Source organism: Vicia villosa, linkage group LG1, assembly GCF_029867415.1.
Source record: "Vicia villosa cultivar HV-30 ecotype Madison, WI linkage group LG1, Vvil1.0, whole genome shotgun sequence".
Lineage (NCBI taxonomy): Eukaryota > Viridiplantae > Streptophyta > Magnoliopsida > Fabales > Fabaceae > Vicia > Vicia villosa.
This window is the reverse complement of record NC_081180.1, coordinates 144,106,351-144,120,891: the sequence shown is the minus strand read 5'-3', so window position 1 is coordinate 144,120,891 and position 14,541 is coordinate 144,106,351. Positions and strand designations below refer to the sequence as shown.

At 35.0% G+C, this 14,541-nt stretch overlaps 2 protein-coding genes across 3 annotated transcripts; both read left to right on the top strand.

Annotated features, from left to right (window-relative positions):
• The first annotated feature begins 8,873 nt into the window (after positions 1–8,873).
• On the top strand, positions 8,874–9,655 carry LOC131656288 (uncharacterized). Its single transcript, XM_058926035.1, has 3 exons — positions 8,874–8,883; positions 9,249–9,400; positions 9,485–9,655. The coding sequence occupies exons 1-3, from the start codon at positions 8,874–8,876 to the stop codon at positions 9,653–9,655; spliced, it is 333 nt and encodes a 110-aa protein (XP_058782018.1).
• A 767-nt stretch (positions 9,656–10,422) lies between these two features.
• LOC131644390 (pentatricopeptide repeat-containing protein At3g04760, chloroplastic-like) lies at positions 10,423–12,910 on the top strand. 2 transcript variants are annotated; one of them, XR_009296441.1, is made up of 2 exons: positions 10,423–12,422; positions 12,537–12,910. XR_009296441.1 is itself a non-coding variant. In XM_058914878.1 (2 exons), the coding sequence occupies exon 1, from the start codon at positions 10,503–10,505 to the stop codon at positions 12,222–12,224; it is 1,722 nt and encodes a 573-aa protein (XP_058770861.1). In that variant the 5' UTR covers positions 10,423–10,502; the 3' UTR covers positions 12,225–12,258; positions 12,537–12,910. The 2 variants fall into 2 exon arrangements, 1 of the variants encoding a protein (XP_058770861.1); XM_058914878.1 differs by having other exon boundaries at positions 10,423–12,258.
• Positions 12,911–14,541: the final 1,631 nt, after the last annotated feature.

The window sequence follows — 14,541 nt, the reverse complement described above, 5'->3', positions numbered from 1 at the left end:
CAAGCAATAATAAAAACTACTTTGCTAAGTAAAATTCACAAATAACCAAAGAATGAGATAAATGATAAAGAGAAATAAATACATTGATATTTGTTTAGTCAGTTCGATCCATATTGATATATGTTTGAAGGATAGAGAAACTCTCAAATCCATAATATAAAATTTGTTACGAAGTTGCAAAGAAGTTATAAGAAAATAGCTTCTCATGTTCTCCAAGAATAATTTTTAATTTCCACCATTTACTTTTTTTTACTCAATTCACAAAGAAGATCCTAAGAGAAACACGAGAAAAAGCTTAGATAATTTCTTTAATGAAATTTCACTAACAAAATGTTTGTAAGGTGTTTCTCAACCCAATGAATCTCTCCCCTAAAATACTCAAACCTTAGCCACCTCTCTATCTCTCTAAAATTTATACCCTTTGGCATCTCAATAAAAACCACACAAGAATAAAGTGAAAGTTTATAGTTGGCTCGGGAAACGAGGTCATTCACCTCACATATGCCATATGCAAAACGAATCCTCTCTTGCCCCTCTCTCATGTTGTTCATGCTGCTCCAAATCTTAGCCATCTATGCATTAATTAATATTAATGATTTTTTATATTAGATTAAAATGAGTGGCTGAGATGGACCAGGACCATTCAGCCACTGCAGAGGATTTCATGCCAATTTAACCATCAACAACTATGTTGCTCTCTTTGGTCTTGGATTACTCATTAAAAAATTGACAATTTCAAGCATTGCTTGAACTTTAATCTTGATAGTGATTTGAGAAATGTAATGTCCCGATATTTTATATACAATATATTTATCTTTTTAGTAAGTTTAATTATTTATTCAACAATCTATCTTATGTATAAAAGGATATTTTAATTATTTATATATATCATCATATTTTAATTAATAATATATTAGTAATATTTCGACGCCACTCTAAGAAGATTTAATATTCAATTATGGAAAATTAATATTAAGTATTTGGAATTAGAAGCTTAATCATAATTAAGTGGGCTAATTGAGAAAGAGATAGATTAAGTGGTTTGAATAGTAGAAGAACTAACGACTTCGGGCGTTCTAGTATTTTCACATGCTACCTATTTAAGTTAGGATTCAACCCAAAATCCTCATTTCCAGCATTCCAATCTCTCTCTATGTAATTTAAAATCATAATTGGGAGAGTAGAGAGAAGGAGAGAGGCGTGAGGAAAAGGAAAAAGTGGGAGAAGAAGACCAACTTGGATCATCAAGGAGTTGCATGCGTAAATGTTGAGTATTCTTAGAAGAAGAGTTGTCAAAAATTCATCTTAGCATCAAAGTCCGTCTCCATTTCATGATTCCATCCTTCTCACCTTAATCATCATCAATTTCAAGTTTTGTGAAGGTGGGTTCCATTAGATAGGTACAAGGGGTTAGAGTTAGATGATATGCATGTGGGAATGAGGATTATAAGTAATATTCATGTTTTGCTTACTTTCATTTCATGTTGATCTCTTATGTTGGTTGTGGGTTTTTCCATATGCATGTTGTGTGTTTATCTTACATGATTTCAAGTTCTAATGCTTGCTTCCATGAGAGTGATACCCATTTTAAGAAGAATGATCATGCTTGATTTTGAATTGTTGAATCCTATTGCATGTAAATGATTTCTGGTGTATTGAACCCTAATTCATGTTAGTATGTGTTTGGGATGGATTGGTATGTTTAGATAATGATATTAGGGTGTTAGAATGGTAAATTTTTTGAGATTCAGTCCCAAGAATCGATTCAGGCACCATTTGAATCGATTTAGGAAGTGTTAAAACAGAGAAAAACCGAATTTTCGATGGTCTGTGACTCGATTCATGAAGTGTCATAGAAAGTGTATTTTGGCTCTATTTACTCAACTCTAGGGGTGGCAAAACGGGCCCGGACTGCTGGGAAAGCCCATTTTACCCGCATTTTTTCGTGGGCCGGGAAAAGTTTTTAGGCCCTCTCTCTTTGATGAACCTGCCCCGTTCTTTTGCGGGCATGAGTTTTTTTCATACAATTTTACTATTTTTAGGCCTAAAAAGCTCAATGCCTGCAGGCGTTCCCCTCCTCGTCCTCACTTTTTTTGTAGGGCAAGACTTTAAACCCGCACTCTCAAATATGCCTGCCCCGCCCCATTTTTTCGCGGGCTTTTGCAGGACGGGCCTAAACTAGGCGGGCATGCCCGTTTGCCACCCCTACTCAACTCGATTCAGGGATTCTCCGGAATCGATTCAGAGACCCTATTTTGGTATAAAACTTGATTTTTCTTAATTCTAACTCTTCCTTTCTTATATTTAATGAGTCTAATTATTTATGGTAATATTGTGGACATGTTTTTCCACTTGAATTTGAATGAATTTATATCAACCTAATGTGGTAGAATCATAAAAAACCCTTGTTGGTTGATGATTGAACCGAAATCTTACTTGATTCAAATGTCATGAGAAAACCATATAAGTAGAACTTAATTGAAAGCAAGTAATTGTAAATTAAATACACTTAGGTAAAGACAAAGCCCATTGTGTATATATAAATGCTCTTGCCTAAAAACTGATACTTGGTGAGCGAGAAAACCTAGGTATCTTGATAACCGGAAGCAAGTATGTGTAGAAGTGATTACTCTTTAGGATCGATTGAATACAATTCACCTATCCAAGGTTGTGAATTATTTTGATGCAAGAGATGTATGTAAAGAAGATCAAATACCAAAATTCGTGCAATGGATCAGTGGTAAAGCCATCACATGGTACCAATAATGGTTGTCAACCAATTGATTTTCCACTTGGAGAGATTTCATAGAGGCAGTTATCAAGCAATTTGGGAATGGAGAATGAAGAAGTGGAATCAAGGAAATTTTCAAGAAAACATAATATCCATGGTAAAAAAAGAACGAGGAATGAAGAGAACTTGAATGAAAAAAAAGGTCGTAAGTTTGTTGTTTCGGATCGCTCAAAGGTAAAAGAAAAATTGAAGAAAGGTAAGTGAAAAGAGAAAATTGGTGGCGTGCAACGGAGTACAATCAAGAAAATAAAATTGTCCGTGAAGGAAGAATCACCGAACGTAAATCTAACTGGTGGAGAGGAAGGGTCTGTGGATAAGAAGAATAAAGAAATATCTTGCATGCTGGCTGTATTTCTAGTGATGAAATGGTCAGACAAGAGTGTTTCTATCTATCGCACAACGACAAAAAAGAGTGTTGGTAATCTGTCCTCTAAACTGTGGGACCCTGGAGGCTAAATTGGGCTGCAAGATGTTGCAAACACTTTGGCTTTAATGACAATACGAGTAAAGTAGTTTTGTAATTAGTTTTTATTTTATTCTCTTGTAATCACCTTAAGGACAAGGTGATTATTTAGGGGGGAGTATTGTTAGATACAAGCCCTTAATTAGGATTGCAAGAGTCTTGTTAGTTAATAGGAGACAATTTTATTATTAATAGACAATTTTTATTAAAGATAATTGTAATTGTAATTGCAGTAATTGTCATAACTGTAGTTTTAGAATAGAAATTATTTAATTAGGATAATGATTGTTGCCTATAAATAGGGGAGGTAATTGTGAGAGAGAATATCTGAGAATTTGATTAGAAAAGGGCCATTTTGGCATTGGGGAGATGCAGACCTTCAAAATTCTTGCCATTATCATTATCTAACCAAAGAGATTCTTCCTATTTACTTTCCTATATAAGTTGGTTTGTATCAGTCAAGCTCAAACTTACATATTGGATGACATCATCGACTATGCTAAATGCTTACCGAATCAACTAAAGATAACTTTTTAAGTTCTAATGTTATCATCAATTGCAAATAGAAACTCTACAATAGCTAAGGAAATTGTTCCTTTGTAGGAACTAAGTTGAAGTAAATTGAAAAAGTGACTCAAATTCTATTTCACTAGTAGGGATTACAACGGGTATAGTCGGATACAAATTTCACACTACCTAAACCCGCATCCAAAATCATCACCCGAACCCAAACCCAAACCCAAACCCAAAGACTATTCGGGTGGCAAAATAACACCCATGCCCACACCCACTTCCGTTGGGCTCGAGTTTTTTTCACCTGAATCCACGACAAAACACATAAAATACAACAATAACATTGGAATTTTCTATCAATTTTCCTACAACTTTTCAACAATAACATTACAATTTTTCATCAATTTTACTACAACTTTCCAACATCAACATTACAATTTTCCATCAACATTGAAATTTAAATTAAAGTCTAAAACTTTCCATCAAGTTTGTTAAACTTATATATATTTAGGGACACTTGTGTAATTTCAATTTAAGCGGGTGTGGTTTTGGATGCAAGTTTTATTCTACCCAAATTTACACCAAAAAATCAAGTGGCACCTGAACCCGAACTCAATCAATTATGGTTTTCATCCGTTGGCTCGTGTTCGGATACAGATGGCCCCATTTATTTGAGTTTGGCTGCAATCCCTAATAACTAGTTTTTCATGAGGTACACCTATGCTACTCTCAATTCACCTCCAAGCAAATAACTTCTTAAATTAATACATTCATTTTTTAACGAGTCGTTGTATTTTCTGAATTTCCCATAAACTGTTTTTATTATGTTTAAAATCAAATTTATATATTTAACATATAACAAAAAAGACAATTTCTCATCTCACCTCATGAGTTTCTAACACACCATCGAATTGACTAAAATGCCATCATGCTTCCGTATATACACTTTTGCAAGCACCCATTTTTTTTGTTTAATGTTGTTTTATTCCGTAGTTGCACTTACAGAACTCTCCCGTAGATGCATTTACGGAAAGGTTTGACATTATAACTCGCGCCAGACCTTTCCCCTCCCTCATTCTCTTCATTTCATTTCAAACTATCAAACTCTCTCAACCCTCAAACACTCTCAAACTCTCTCAACCCCAAATTCCAAGCTTAAATTTTTTTCTCCCTAGTTCGGATACATTGTCAACATCAAGTTCAAATCAAGTTCAAATCTATATTTTAATCGGTAAGATTTTGAAATATTGAGTTATTTTAGAGTATTTTTGAAATCGAATTAGAATTTGATATTTAGGTGTAGAAATGATTGGATAAGTTTAGAGATATTGTTTAGAGACAATGTAGGTGCTGTTTGAGGTTTATTACGGACAATCAAGCAAAAAATGGAGTTTTTGGTTGATTGAACAGTGGAGTTACGTCATTGTTGAATTTCTGAGCTTCAGTGCCTTCCGTAGATGTCCCTACAGAAGAGATGAACGTTAGGGTCTTCCGTAGATGCATCTACGGAAGTACCATAAATTTTGAAACTAATATGCTTCTGTAGATACATCTACGAATAAAGTATTTTTTTTCATTTTCTTGTTTATTTATAAATTATTGTTCATGTATGGATACGTAGTAGCTAAGTAAATGTTATCACAATGCATACATTATGACTCACGGTCTGGATAGGGATATACATGGGAGGACTGCACAACACGCATTCGTGCGGCGTGAACGGACGCGTGTAGTATCTCAGGTCACTACTGGAGCTTCCCTTCCACCTGATACACCCGCTCCAGCGGAGCCTTCTACATCTGTTCTAGTTGAGGGGCTCTCGACGCCTGTTCTAGTTGATACACCCGCTCCAGCCGGGCCTTCTCATTCTATCCCAGTTGAGAGGCCTTCCCCGTCTACTACTACACCACGGAGCCCCCGAGATGATGCTGAGGGTTCCTCTCTAGGGGTGTTCGCGGGCCGGTTTGGTTCGGTTTTGAGAGAATCCGATACCAAAACCAATGGAAAAAATGGATTGGTTTGGTTTGGATTTTAATATTTTTCTCATAAAACCCAAACCAAACCGATCCAAAAAATAACGGATTGGTTTGGATTGGATTGATCGGGTATATTAAAAATAAATATACAAAAATATTTTTAAAACATAATTTATTTACACACAAGTAAATTCTTACTTCACCCATTATAGCTTTGATACAAGCTAAAAACAATCTAATAGAGAATCACCATAACTCAAATTAAAATAGAATTATATAATAAGCAAGAGCAAAATGCATACAAAATTCATAATCTGTCCACATAAACTTCAAATATATTTAAACTAGCATCATAATGCTTATAAAGTATTTAAAAACCATGCTAAAACAGCATGAGACAACAATTAAACAACATGACATAACACCAAAACAACAAAAAAAACAGCAACAAACATCACCAGCCAGCATTCAGCAGCAACCAGCATTTAACAGCATCCAACAGCAACAAACAGCAGCATGCATCATTCAACAACACTAAACAGCAGTAGACAACATTCACCAGCAACAAATAAACAGAAAAATAGGAGCACTAGACAGCAAAACAAACAACAACAGCAGCAAACAAGTATCCAACAGCAACAAAGAAATACCAGAGCAGCACCAGACAACATCCAAAAACAAGGAATAAACACCAAAACTGTAAAATAACAATAGTAATATATTAGTAACAAGTTAACAACAACAAAGTTATAACAAATGATTTAAATTAAGTCAACCCTAAAAGAATTAATAAATTACCTTCATGTGTTACGACCAACACCAGTTGCAGCCCCATCATTATCTAGAGCTAGTTGGGACAACTCTAAAATTATTAACAAAATAAATTAGTTCAGAATTTTCAACAATTAAAAGTAAAAAATTTAAAATGCTGAAAAGTTATAAACATACCGAATTCAATCTTTTCCTCTTCATCCAATTCATCTTGAAATTCTATTATCTTTGGAGACTTAATCCAATTTTGGGAACATATCAAAGCTTGAACTGTGGAGGGACTTAAAGAACTACGAAATGCATCAAGCACTCGACCACCACTACTGAATGCAGACTCAGAGGATACCGTAGAGATTGGAATTGCCAAAACATCCCTAGCAATGCGTGAAAGAACATAATACTTATTTGCTTTCACTTTCCACCATTTCAAAATGTCAAAATCAGCCACACTTTCCTCAATACCATCTTCTACATATCTTTCCAACTCATTTCTTTGAACTTTACCTTGTTTTATCCTCACATTAAATCTAAATTGGTTTTCCCAATCCTCCTCCTCAACATTCCCACCATTAGCTTCAGGGGCAGCAACATTTGAAGATATCATACTAGACCCACGTGTTTCAATAGAAATAGGATACTCTACCATGTATTGTTCAAACAACTTTTTCACAAGATCATATAACTTTGTCATCATCTCCTTAGACTTGTCAACCCCATACATCTTTTTAAAACAAAACTCAATGTAATCATACTTATAACGGGGATCAAGAAAAATAGCCACAAATAGTAAAAAGTTTATCTCACCACTATCCCAATATTTGTTAAACTTTTCTTGCATTTTTGTTGTCATCTTCTTCAATGTATCATCATCACTATTCACCCACATATTCAATGACTTTTGAATCTCAATCAACTTCTTGAAGAAAGTGTTGGCAGTAGCATGCAATGACGCAGAAAAAGAAAGTGTTGCATCATAAAAGACCTTCAAAAATTTAGTGAATACATGAGCAAGGTTCCAATGGACTCACCTTTGTGGTCAGAAATCAAGCCAAAATGCAATATTTTCTTTTTTAAAGCCCACCCATCATCAATATAATGACCAGTAACACACATATAATTCATGTTTTGTATTGAAGTCCATGTGTCAGTAGTAAGTGAAACCATCTGGTTATTTGAAGACAAAACACATTTCAACAACTCTTTTTCAGCATTATAGACTTGGATACAATCTCTTGCAATAGTGACACGGGAAGGAATTTTTAACCTAGGTTGTACCTCATTAATAAACTTCTTAAACCCTTCATTTTCAACAAACTTAAAAGGAAGTTCATCTATAATGATCATTTTTGCAAGCGCCAATCTAGAGTTCTCTTGATTAAAGTCAACAAGCTTAAAGCTAACACTTTTAAGGTCATCTTCATCACTACCCTTTCCTAGTGCAAGTGTCTTTTGTGAACTACTAATTTTACTATATGGGTTTTTTAGACAAACCTTCAAATGTTTCAGCATGTTACTAGTTCCATGGCTAGAGCTATTTGCAGCATAAGATGTGAAACAATAGTTACAAAATGCAAAATCTTTCTTCTTTGTAAAATGTCTCCAAGCACTAGAAGGAGGTCTAGAAGGTTTTCTTTTCTTTACCTTGGTAGGTGATGATGATGGAGTTTCAAGCCCTTGTTCATGAACCAAATCAACAACTTCAACTCTTGTTTGCACAACAGAAACAACTTCAATATTTTGTTGATTTTGAGCATCTGACATTTGAATTTGAGGAGATATAACACCATCGGTAATCTTTTCCATGTCTACAAAACATTACAAATAACATAAACAAAGTTAAAACAATATAAATAACAAATCATTATTTTGGACAGGTTCTTTGAATTTTTGGAGTGTTAAAATTAAAACAACGAGTTTGTATCTGATAAAAGAATTTGTATTGTTAAATCATACCTTGCGGATTTGCGATTTGGTATTTGGGATTTGGGATTTGCAGATTTGCAATTTCAGATATGCAATATACAACTTTGGATACGTGATTTACGATTTGCCGATAACGATTTGGGATTTGCGATTCGGAAAGAAGGTTGAGATTTAAGAAATTCCAGATGCTTGATATGCAATTTGTGAGACTGATTTCGATTTATAACTGTTCTAATATGATGTTTGGTTTCTCTATGTTTCATCATTGATTGTGGCTTTGATTAATAAAAATGATAACGTTGGTATTGATAATCTCCGCCGACTGCCGTTTCTTCTTTTATTGAAAAATGTTAACACACAGACTCTTGGCTTTTTTTTTCATTATATATTGTTGGTACTTGGTACATGGTAGTAACTAGTCTATTAAGACTCACTCATGGACCATGGTAATAAATTGACACGTTTTTTTCAATTTGCCTTGGTAAGTGCTAATAACATTATTAATTCTATAAAAATTAATAAATATATTAATATATTAATTAATTAATTTAATTTTAATTGGTTTGGGTTGGGCTTACGGGTAGTAAATTAGAAATCCGTTGCCCGAACCAATTAACATCGGGTTTCATTGGTTCGGCTCGGTTTTTGCCCGAACTGAAAAAATGCCCAACCCGAACATATTGGTTTGGTTTGGATTCCGGTTTGGTTCGGATTTGCCCGGACCAATGAACACCCCTATTCCTCTCAGATGCCACCCCCGACAGACATCGTCGTGGCACTTATTCTACTTCTACTCATGTGTCTGTGCCAGTGACGGGTGATGCAGGATCTACTGTGCCACTTCCAGAAGGACACGAGGATGAACCGGTGCCAAAGCTTATCTGGTACCCGGGGGGTCCTATAGACGCATCCCTTTTGATAGGGTATGACGATCATGCAACCAGGCGTATATGGGATGGAAAGGTAAATTTTCTATGCTAATTAATTTTTTTCTTCAGTTTCTAAATTTGCTTATTAATAATCGTGTTTATTTTAAAAAAAAATCAGAATAGGGATTCGCAGAGGTTCTACAACCACGACCAAAAGATTGTGGGTCTTGCGCAGACTGACGAGTCGTGGTTCCAGGATGTACTAGCATCTTTTGGCCTGAGGGACCTCTGTCAGGTGGGCTACACGACGATACATAATGGGATGCTGATGGCATTTGCAGAGAGATGACATCCGGAGACTTCGTTATTTCATCTTCCTCACGGTAAGATTACCATCACTCTTGATGATGTGACATGCCTTCTACATCTACATATCAGGGGTACCCTCATTGGTCACGGTAAGTTGACGAAGAAGGAAGAGATGGAGATGTTGATTGCTGAGCTGGGGTGCGATCCGGATGATGCACTTGAGGAGGTGGAGAGGACCCGCGGGGCGCATGGCTGCCGAGGACGTACGTTATGACTGCTATGCTGAGCACCGGGAGACAGTTCCCTTTGATGAGATAGCACTGTATTTTGGATGGTTGGCCGCCGGCTCGTTATGACTGCCGATGTATGTTTTTTGGTCTACCTATTATTGTCTTTAAAATGTATTACTTTAATTTTACATTTTTGCAATAAAAATTGAGTTTGAAGTGAAATCAACATGGTTTGAAAATATAGCAGACTGTTCCGTAGATGTACGAAACACTCTGTTTTCACCACGTTCCGTCGATGAATCTACTGAAGACTTCCTTAACTGAAATCATTGGCTTCCGTAGATCTACGTACGGAAGGAAACACATTTTTTTTCAAAACATGAGTCCTTCCAAAAGTGCATCTACGAAAATTGATGACAAAAAAAGAATTTTGCGTGGTGCATAAGAGATCTATTAAGATTTGGCTGCATTGAGAAATTGTAAAAAAAAAAAAAAAAAAACCTAATTATGGTAGGGATATGGTTAGGATAAAATCAAAATGGAAAAATAAAATAAAATAAACTACTCCATTATTAAGGTCTGAATTGATTTGTGTTGGTTTCAAGCTGAGTTTCCCTTATCCATTCTGTGATACTACATTCTCTCCAAACTCAACCCATGAATCTCCAACTACAACAACCGACAGCATCATCGTCCTTATCAATGACAACATTTTCAACTGAATTCTTGTCACACACTCTCAATTTCAGAAACCACCCAAACCGCCATTCATTCGTCACTTCCTCAACCCCATTTCTAAACCAAGGTAACACCAACAACAACCCAAGAACAAGAATCAACCAACAACAAATCAGGCCAAAACTTGATCAAAATTTCACGAAAAAGTACGATGAGTCTCTCTACTTACTTCAGCAAAAGGTTAATAGGGGCTATGAACCTGATGTTATTTTTTGCACAAAATTGATCAAGGGTTTTTTCAATTCTAAGAAAATCGAGAAAGCTATTCAGGTTATGGAGATTTTGGAGAAGCACGGTGAGCCTAATGCTTTTGCTTATAATGCTGTTATAAACGGGTTTTGTAAAGCTGGTAGAGTTGATGATGCCAATAAGGTGTTTGATAGAATGAGAAAGAGAGGCGTTTTACCTAATGTTGTTACTTATACTATTCTTATTGGGAATCTTTGTCGGAGGGGTAAACTGGATTTGGCTTTAAGGGTTATGGATCAGATGTTGAAAGATAATTGTAAGCCAGATGTTATAACTTATAATATTTTGATTGAAGCAACTATTATCCAAGATGGTATTGATGAAGCCATGAAGCTTTTGGATGAGATGTTATCGAGAGGGCTTCGACCTGATGAGTATACTTACAGTGTTTTTGTTAATGGTATGTGTAGAGAAGGGATGTTGGATAGAGCTTTTGAGTATCTTAGTAGTATAAGTGGTAAGGGTTGTGCTGCTGGTGTGAGTGCTTATAATATTCTGTTGAAGAGTCTTTTGAATGAGGGGAAATGGGAAGCTGGGAAGAATTTGACGTCAGTTATGCTGGATAAAGGTTGTGAGCCCAGTTCTGTGACATACAGCACATTGATTAGTTCGCTTTGTCGTGATGGTAAAATTTACGAGGCTGAGAATGTGTTCAAGAGTATGAAGAAGAGAGGTTTGGCTCCTGATGCTTATAGTTATCATCCATTGATTTCTGCATTTTGCAAAGAAGGAAAAGTGAATTTGGCTATAGAGTATTTGGATAACATGATATCAGATGGTCATTTGTCTGATATTCTTTGCTATATCCCAGTCTTGGCTTCTCTGTGTAAGAATGGACATGCTGCCGAGGCTTTGGACATCTTTGAGAAGCTCAGTGAAGTGGGTTATCCTCCAAAAGCAAGTTCTTATAATATCTTGTTTGGTGCATTGTGGAGCAGCGGCAATAAAATTAGAGCGTTACGGATGATTCTGGAGATGTTAAGCAAAGACATTGATCCTGATGAGTTCACCTATAATTCACTTATTTCTTGCTTGTGCAAAGATGGGTTGGTGGATCAAGCAATTGAGTTGCTGGTTGACATGATGGAGAGTCGCGAGTTTCAGCCTACTGTTATTAGTTACAATGCTGTTATTCTTGGATTGTGCAAGGTGCAAAGAGTCATAGATGCTATTGAGGTGCTTGCTGCTATGAATCAGAGAGGATGCTTGCCAAATGAAACAACCTACACAACGTTGATTCAAGGGATTGGTTTTGGAGGATGGCGAAATGACGCGATGGAGTTGGCTAACTCACTTGTTAATATGGATGCTATTTCGAAATATTCATTCAAACATTTGAGCAGAACGTTTCGTGCGATTGATGCGCACAAAGAGCTTGCAGTATCAGAATGAACTAACTTCATGGGCATAACATTGATTTATTCAGGTCTTCTCAATAAGATTTTTTGTTCAATTCGATTAATGAATACCAACTTATCATCAATTGCAAATAGAAATTCTACAATAGCTAAGGAAATTGTTCCTCTGCGGGATCTAAGTGGAAGTAAATTGCAAAATGACTCAAATGCTATACCACTAGTTTTTCATGAGGTACACCTCTGAAATCATGTTCTTGTTCAAATTCAAGTCCAAGCAAATAACTTCTTATAGCATGCTGTCAAATTCATTAACAGTAGAGTTTGATTTTTGATTTATTTATTACAGGGTTATAATATAAGCATTATATCAAGGATCAAATGCTGAATGGGCCTCTTGAAGAGATAATGGGAAAACTAGTTGAAGAGCAATCAGAAGCAACAAGTCAGCTACTTGAAAGCCAAGGTCTTATTCTACTTCCTATTGCTCTGGTTGAAGAATTGAACCAAACTATGCAATTGATGAACTTGAACCAAACTACCTAGATATCTATTTTCTGTTTTTGTATCATTATGGTATGAGAACCAAATCAACATAGTTAGGCCTTCTGTTGTTTTTCTAACTAAAACTCACCTCTTGAAACTAACTAGGAGGTAGTGTCTAATTCTGTTTCTGTCTTAAGATTTTCTTTTAGTTTCGTAACTGAAAAGTCTTTTGGCCAATTGGACCCTATTTGCGAGTCTACTCTTTAGTTCAGTTCTTGTATATTTTATATTGAAACTGAATCCTATTAATATAATCTGATGCTAAAAATGCTAAAAAGTTGTGTATTTTAAAAGACTATCGAGATTTATAATCTGAGCCTATCGCACAAGCTCCTGCCGTTGAAGAACGAAAACCTGCTGAGAAAAAGATTGTTAAGCCCAAGAGGTTAAAAATGTGATATCAATTGCCCAGCAATAGTTAAGTTCAGTGATTAATTGATGGAGGGAACTTGTTCTGTGCAAAGTTATTCATTTTATTAATTTATCCGCATAGCTAATGTTATTTGACTTTTGGATCTTAACTTTGTCTATCATGCTAAATCTAAAAAGATTGCACAAAGTTTAGTTCTTTTCTCTTTCAAAATTTCGTAAATAGAGCTTTTTTTCCCCCCTTATATTTTCTTTAATAAAGGAACCACTTCATGTAAAAACATCATTTTCATTGTTGTCATCTTGATCACATTTTTAAGGATGTACTAAGTAAATTACTGATCCAATTTTATTTTTAAAGTTTTTATCATGAAGTAGAGTTAAAAGTTGAAGTTATTTCTAACAAGTGGAAAAATTGTTTTGCTTTTTATTCCACGCCATCTTTATACTTATTCAATGAAATAATATTTAATAATTGACAAAAGTAAAGTTAAAGCTAAATAATTCCGTAAAATTAAAAAAATTGGAAAACATTAATCCTACTTTATGCTACTGTTTTTCCGAGGAAGGAAAGTGCTAGAAATTGGGGTGTAAGCGAATAAAAAAATCAATTAAATCGATAGTTCAAATCAAACTAAACAAAAAAAAAAAACCAATTATTTTGGTTAAGTTCAAAAATTAATCTGAACCAATAAAAATCGACGTGGTTTGATTTGGTTGTTGGTTTTAAATGTTAGAAACCGTCAAACCGATGAATCAAATCGATATTTATATTTATTTATTTAATCTTTTATTTAGTTCACTGTTAAGCTCGAATTTTGCATTAGCCCAACCCTTTTTTACTTTTTTAAAGAGCCAACAACTAAACCTTAAATCACACAAAATTGTTCTCATCAAATTATTGTTCTCGCTGGCCGCCGCCGTCGTTCTATTTTGTTTCGATCGCCTAATTTTTTCATTATAATATATAATCAGTTCATTGTTCAATACTATATTTTACTAGAATGATGCATCACAAAGTTATCACTTCCCGGTTCGATCACTTTACGAAATTATTCATTATAACCAATCACTACAAAAAATTGAATGGTTATTTTGGTATATTACGACGGTTAAAACCGCCACAATTTACAATCTACAACGGTTAAAGTACGGTACCGTTGAAAAATCGTGTGTCCTCAACCTATTTTGCGACTATTGTCAAAACCGTCACACCAACCGACGCGCTAGTTCACAACGGGTTGAAACTGACTTAAACTAGAAATAGTGATGGTTTAAAACTGTCGTGAATGTGATATCCTAACGGTTGGAACTATCGTAAATATGTCTTTGATTTTTATTTTTGTTATTTGTTTGCGACAGTTTAAAACTGTCGTGAATGTGATATCCATTATTAATTTTTATCTATTGTATTATATTTTTTATTTAAATTATTTTTA

Bases quoted from the DNA above. Each gene is read 5' to 3' on its own strand.
- LOC131644390 (XM_058914878.1), top strand. From the start codon at position 10,503: ATGAATCTCCAACTACAACAACCGACAGCATCATCGTCCTTATCAATG.
- LOC131656288 (XM_058926035.1), top strand. The intron at 9,401-9,484 runs GTAAATTTTCTA...AAAAAAAATCAG, and splicing joins GGCGTATATGGGATGGAAAG to AATAGGGATTCGCAGAGGTT.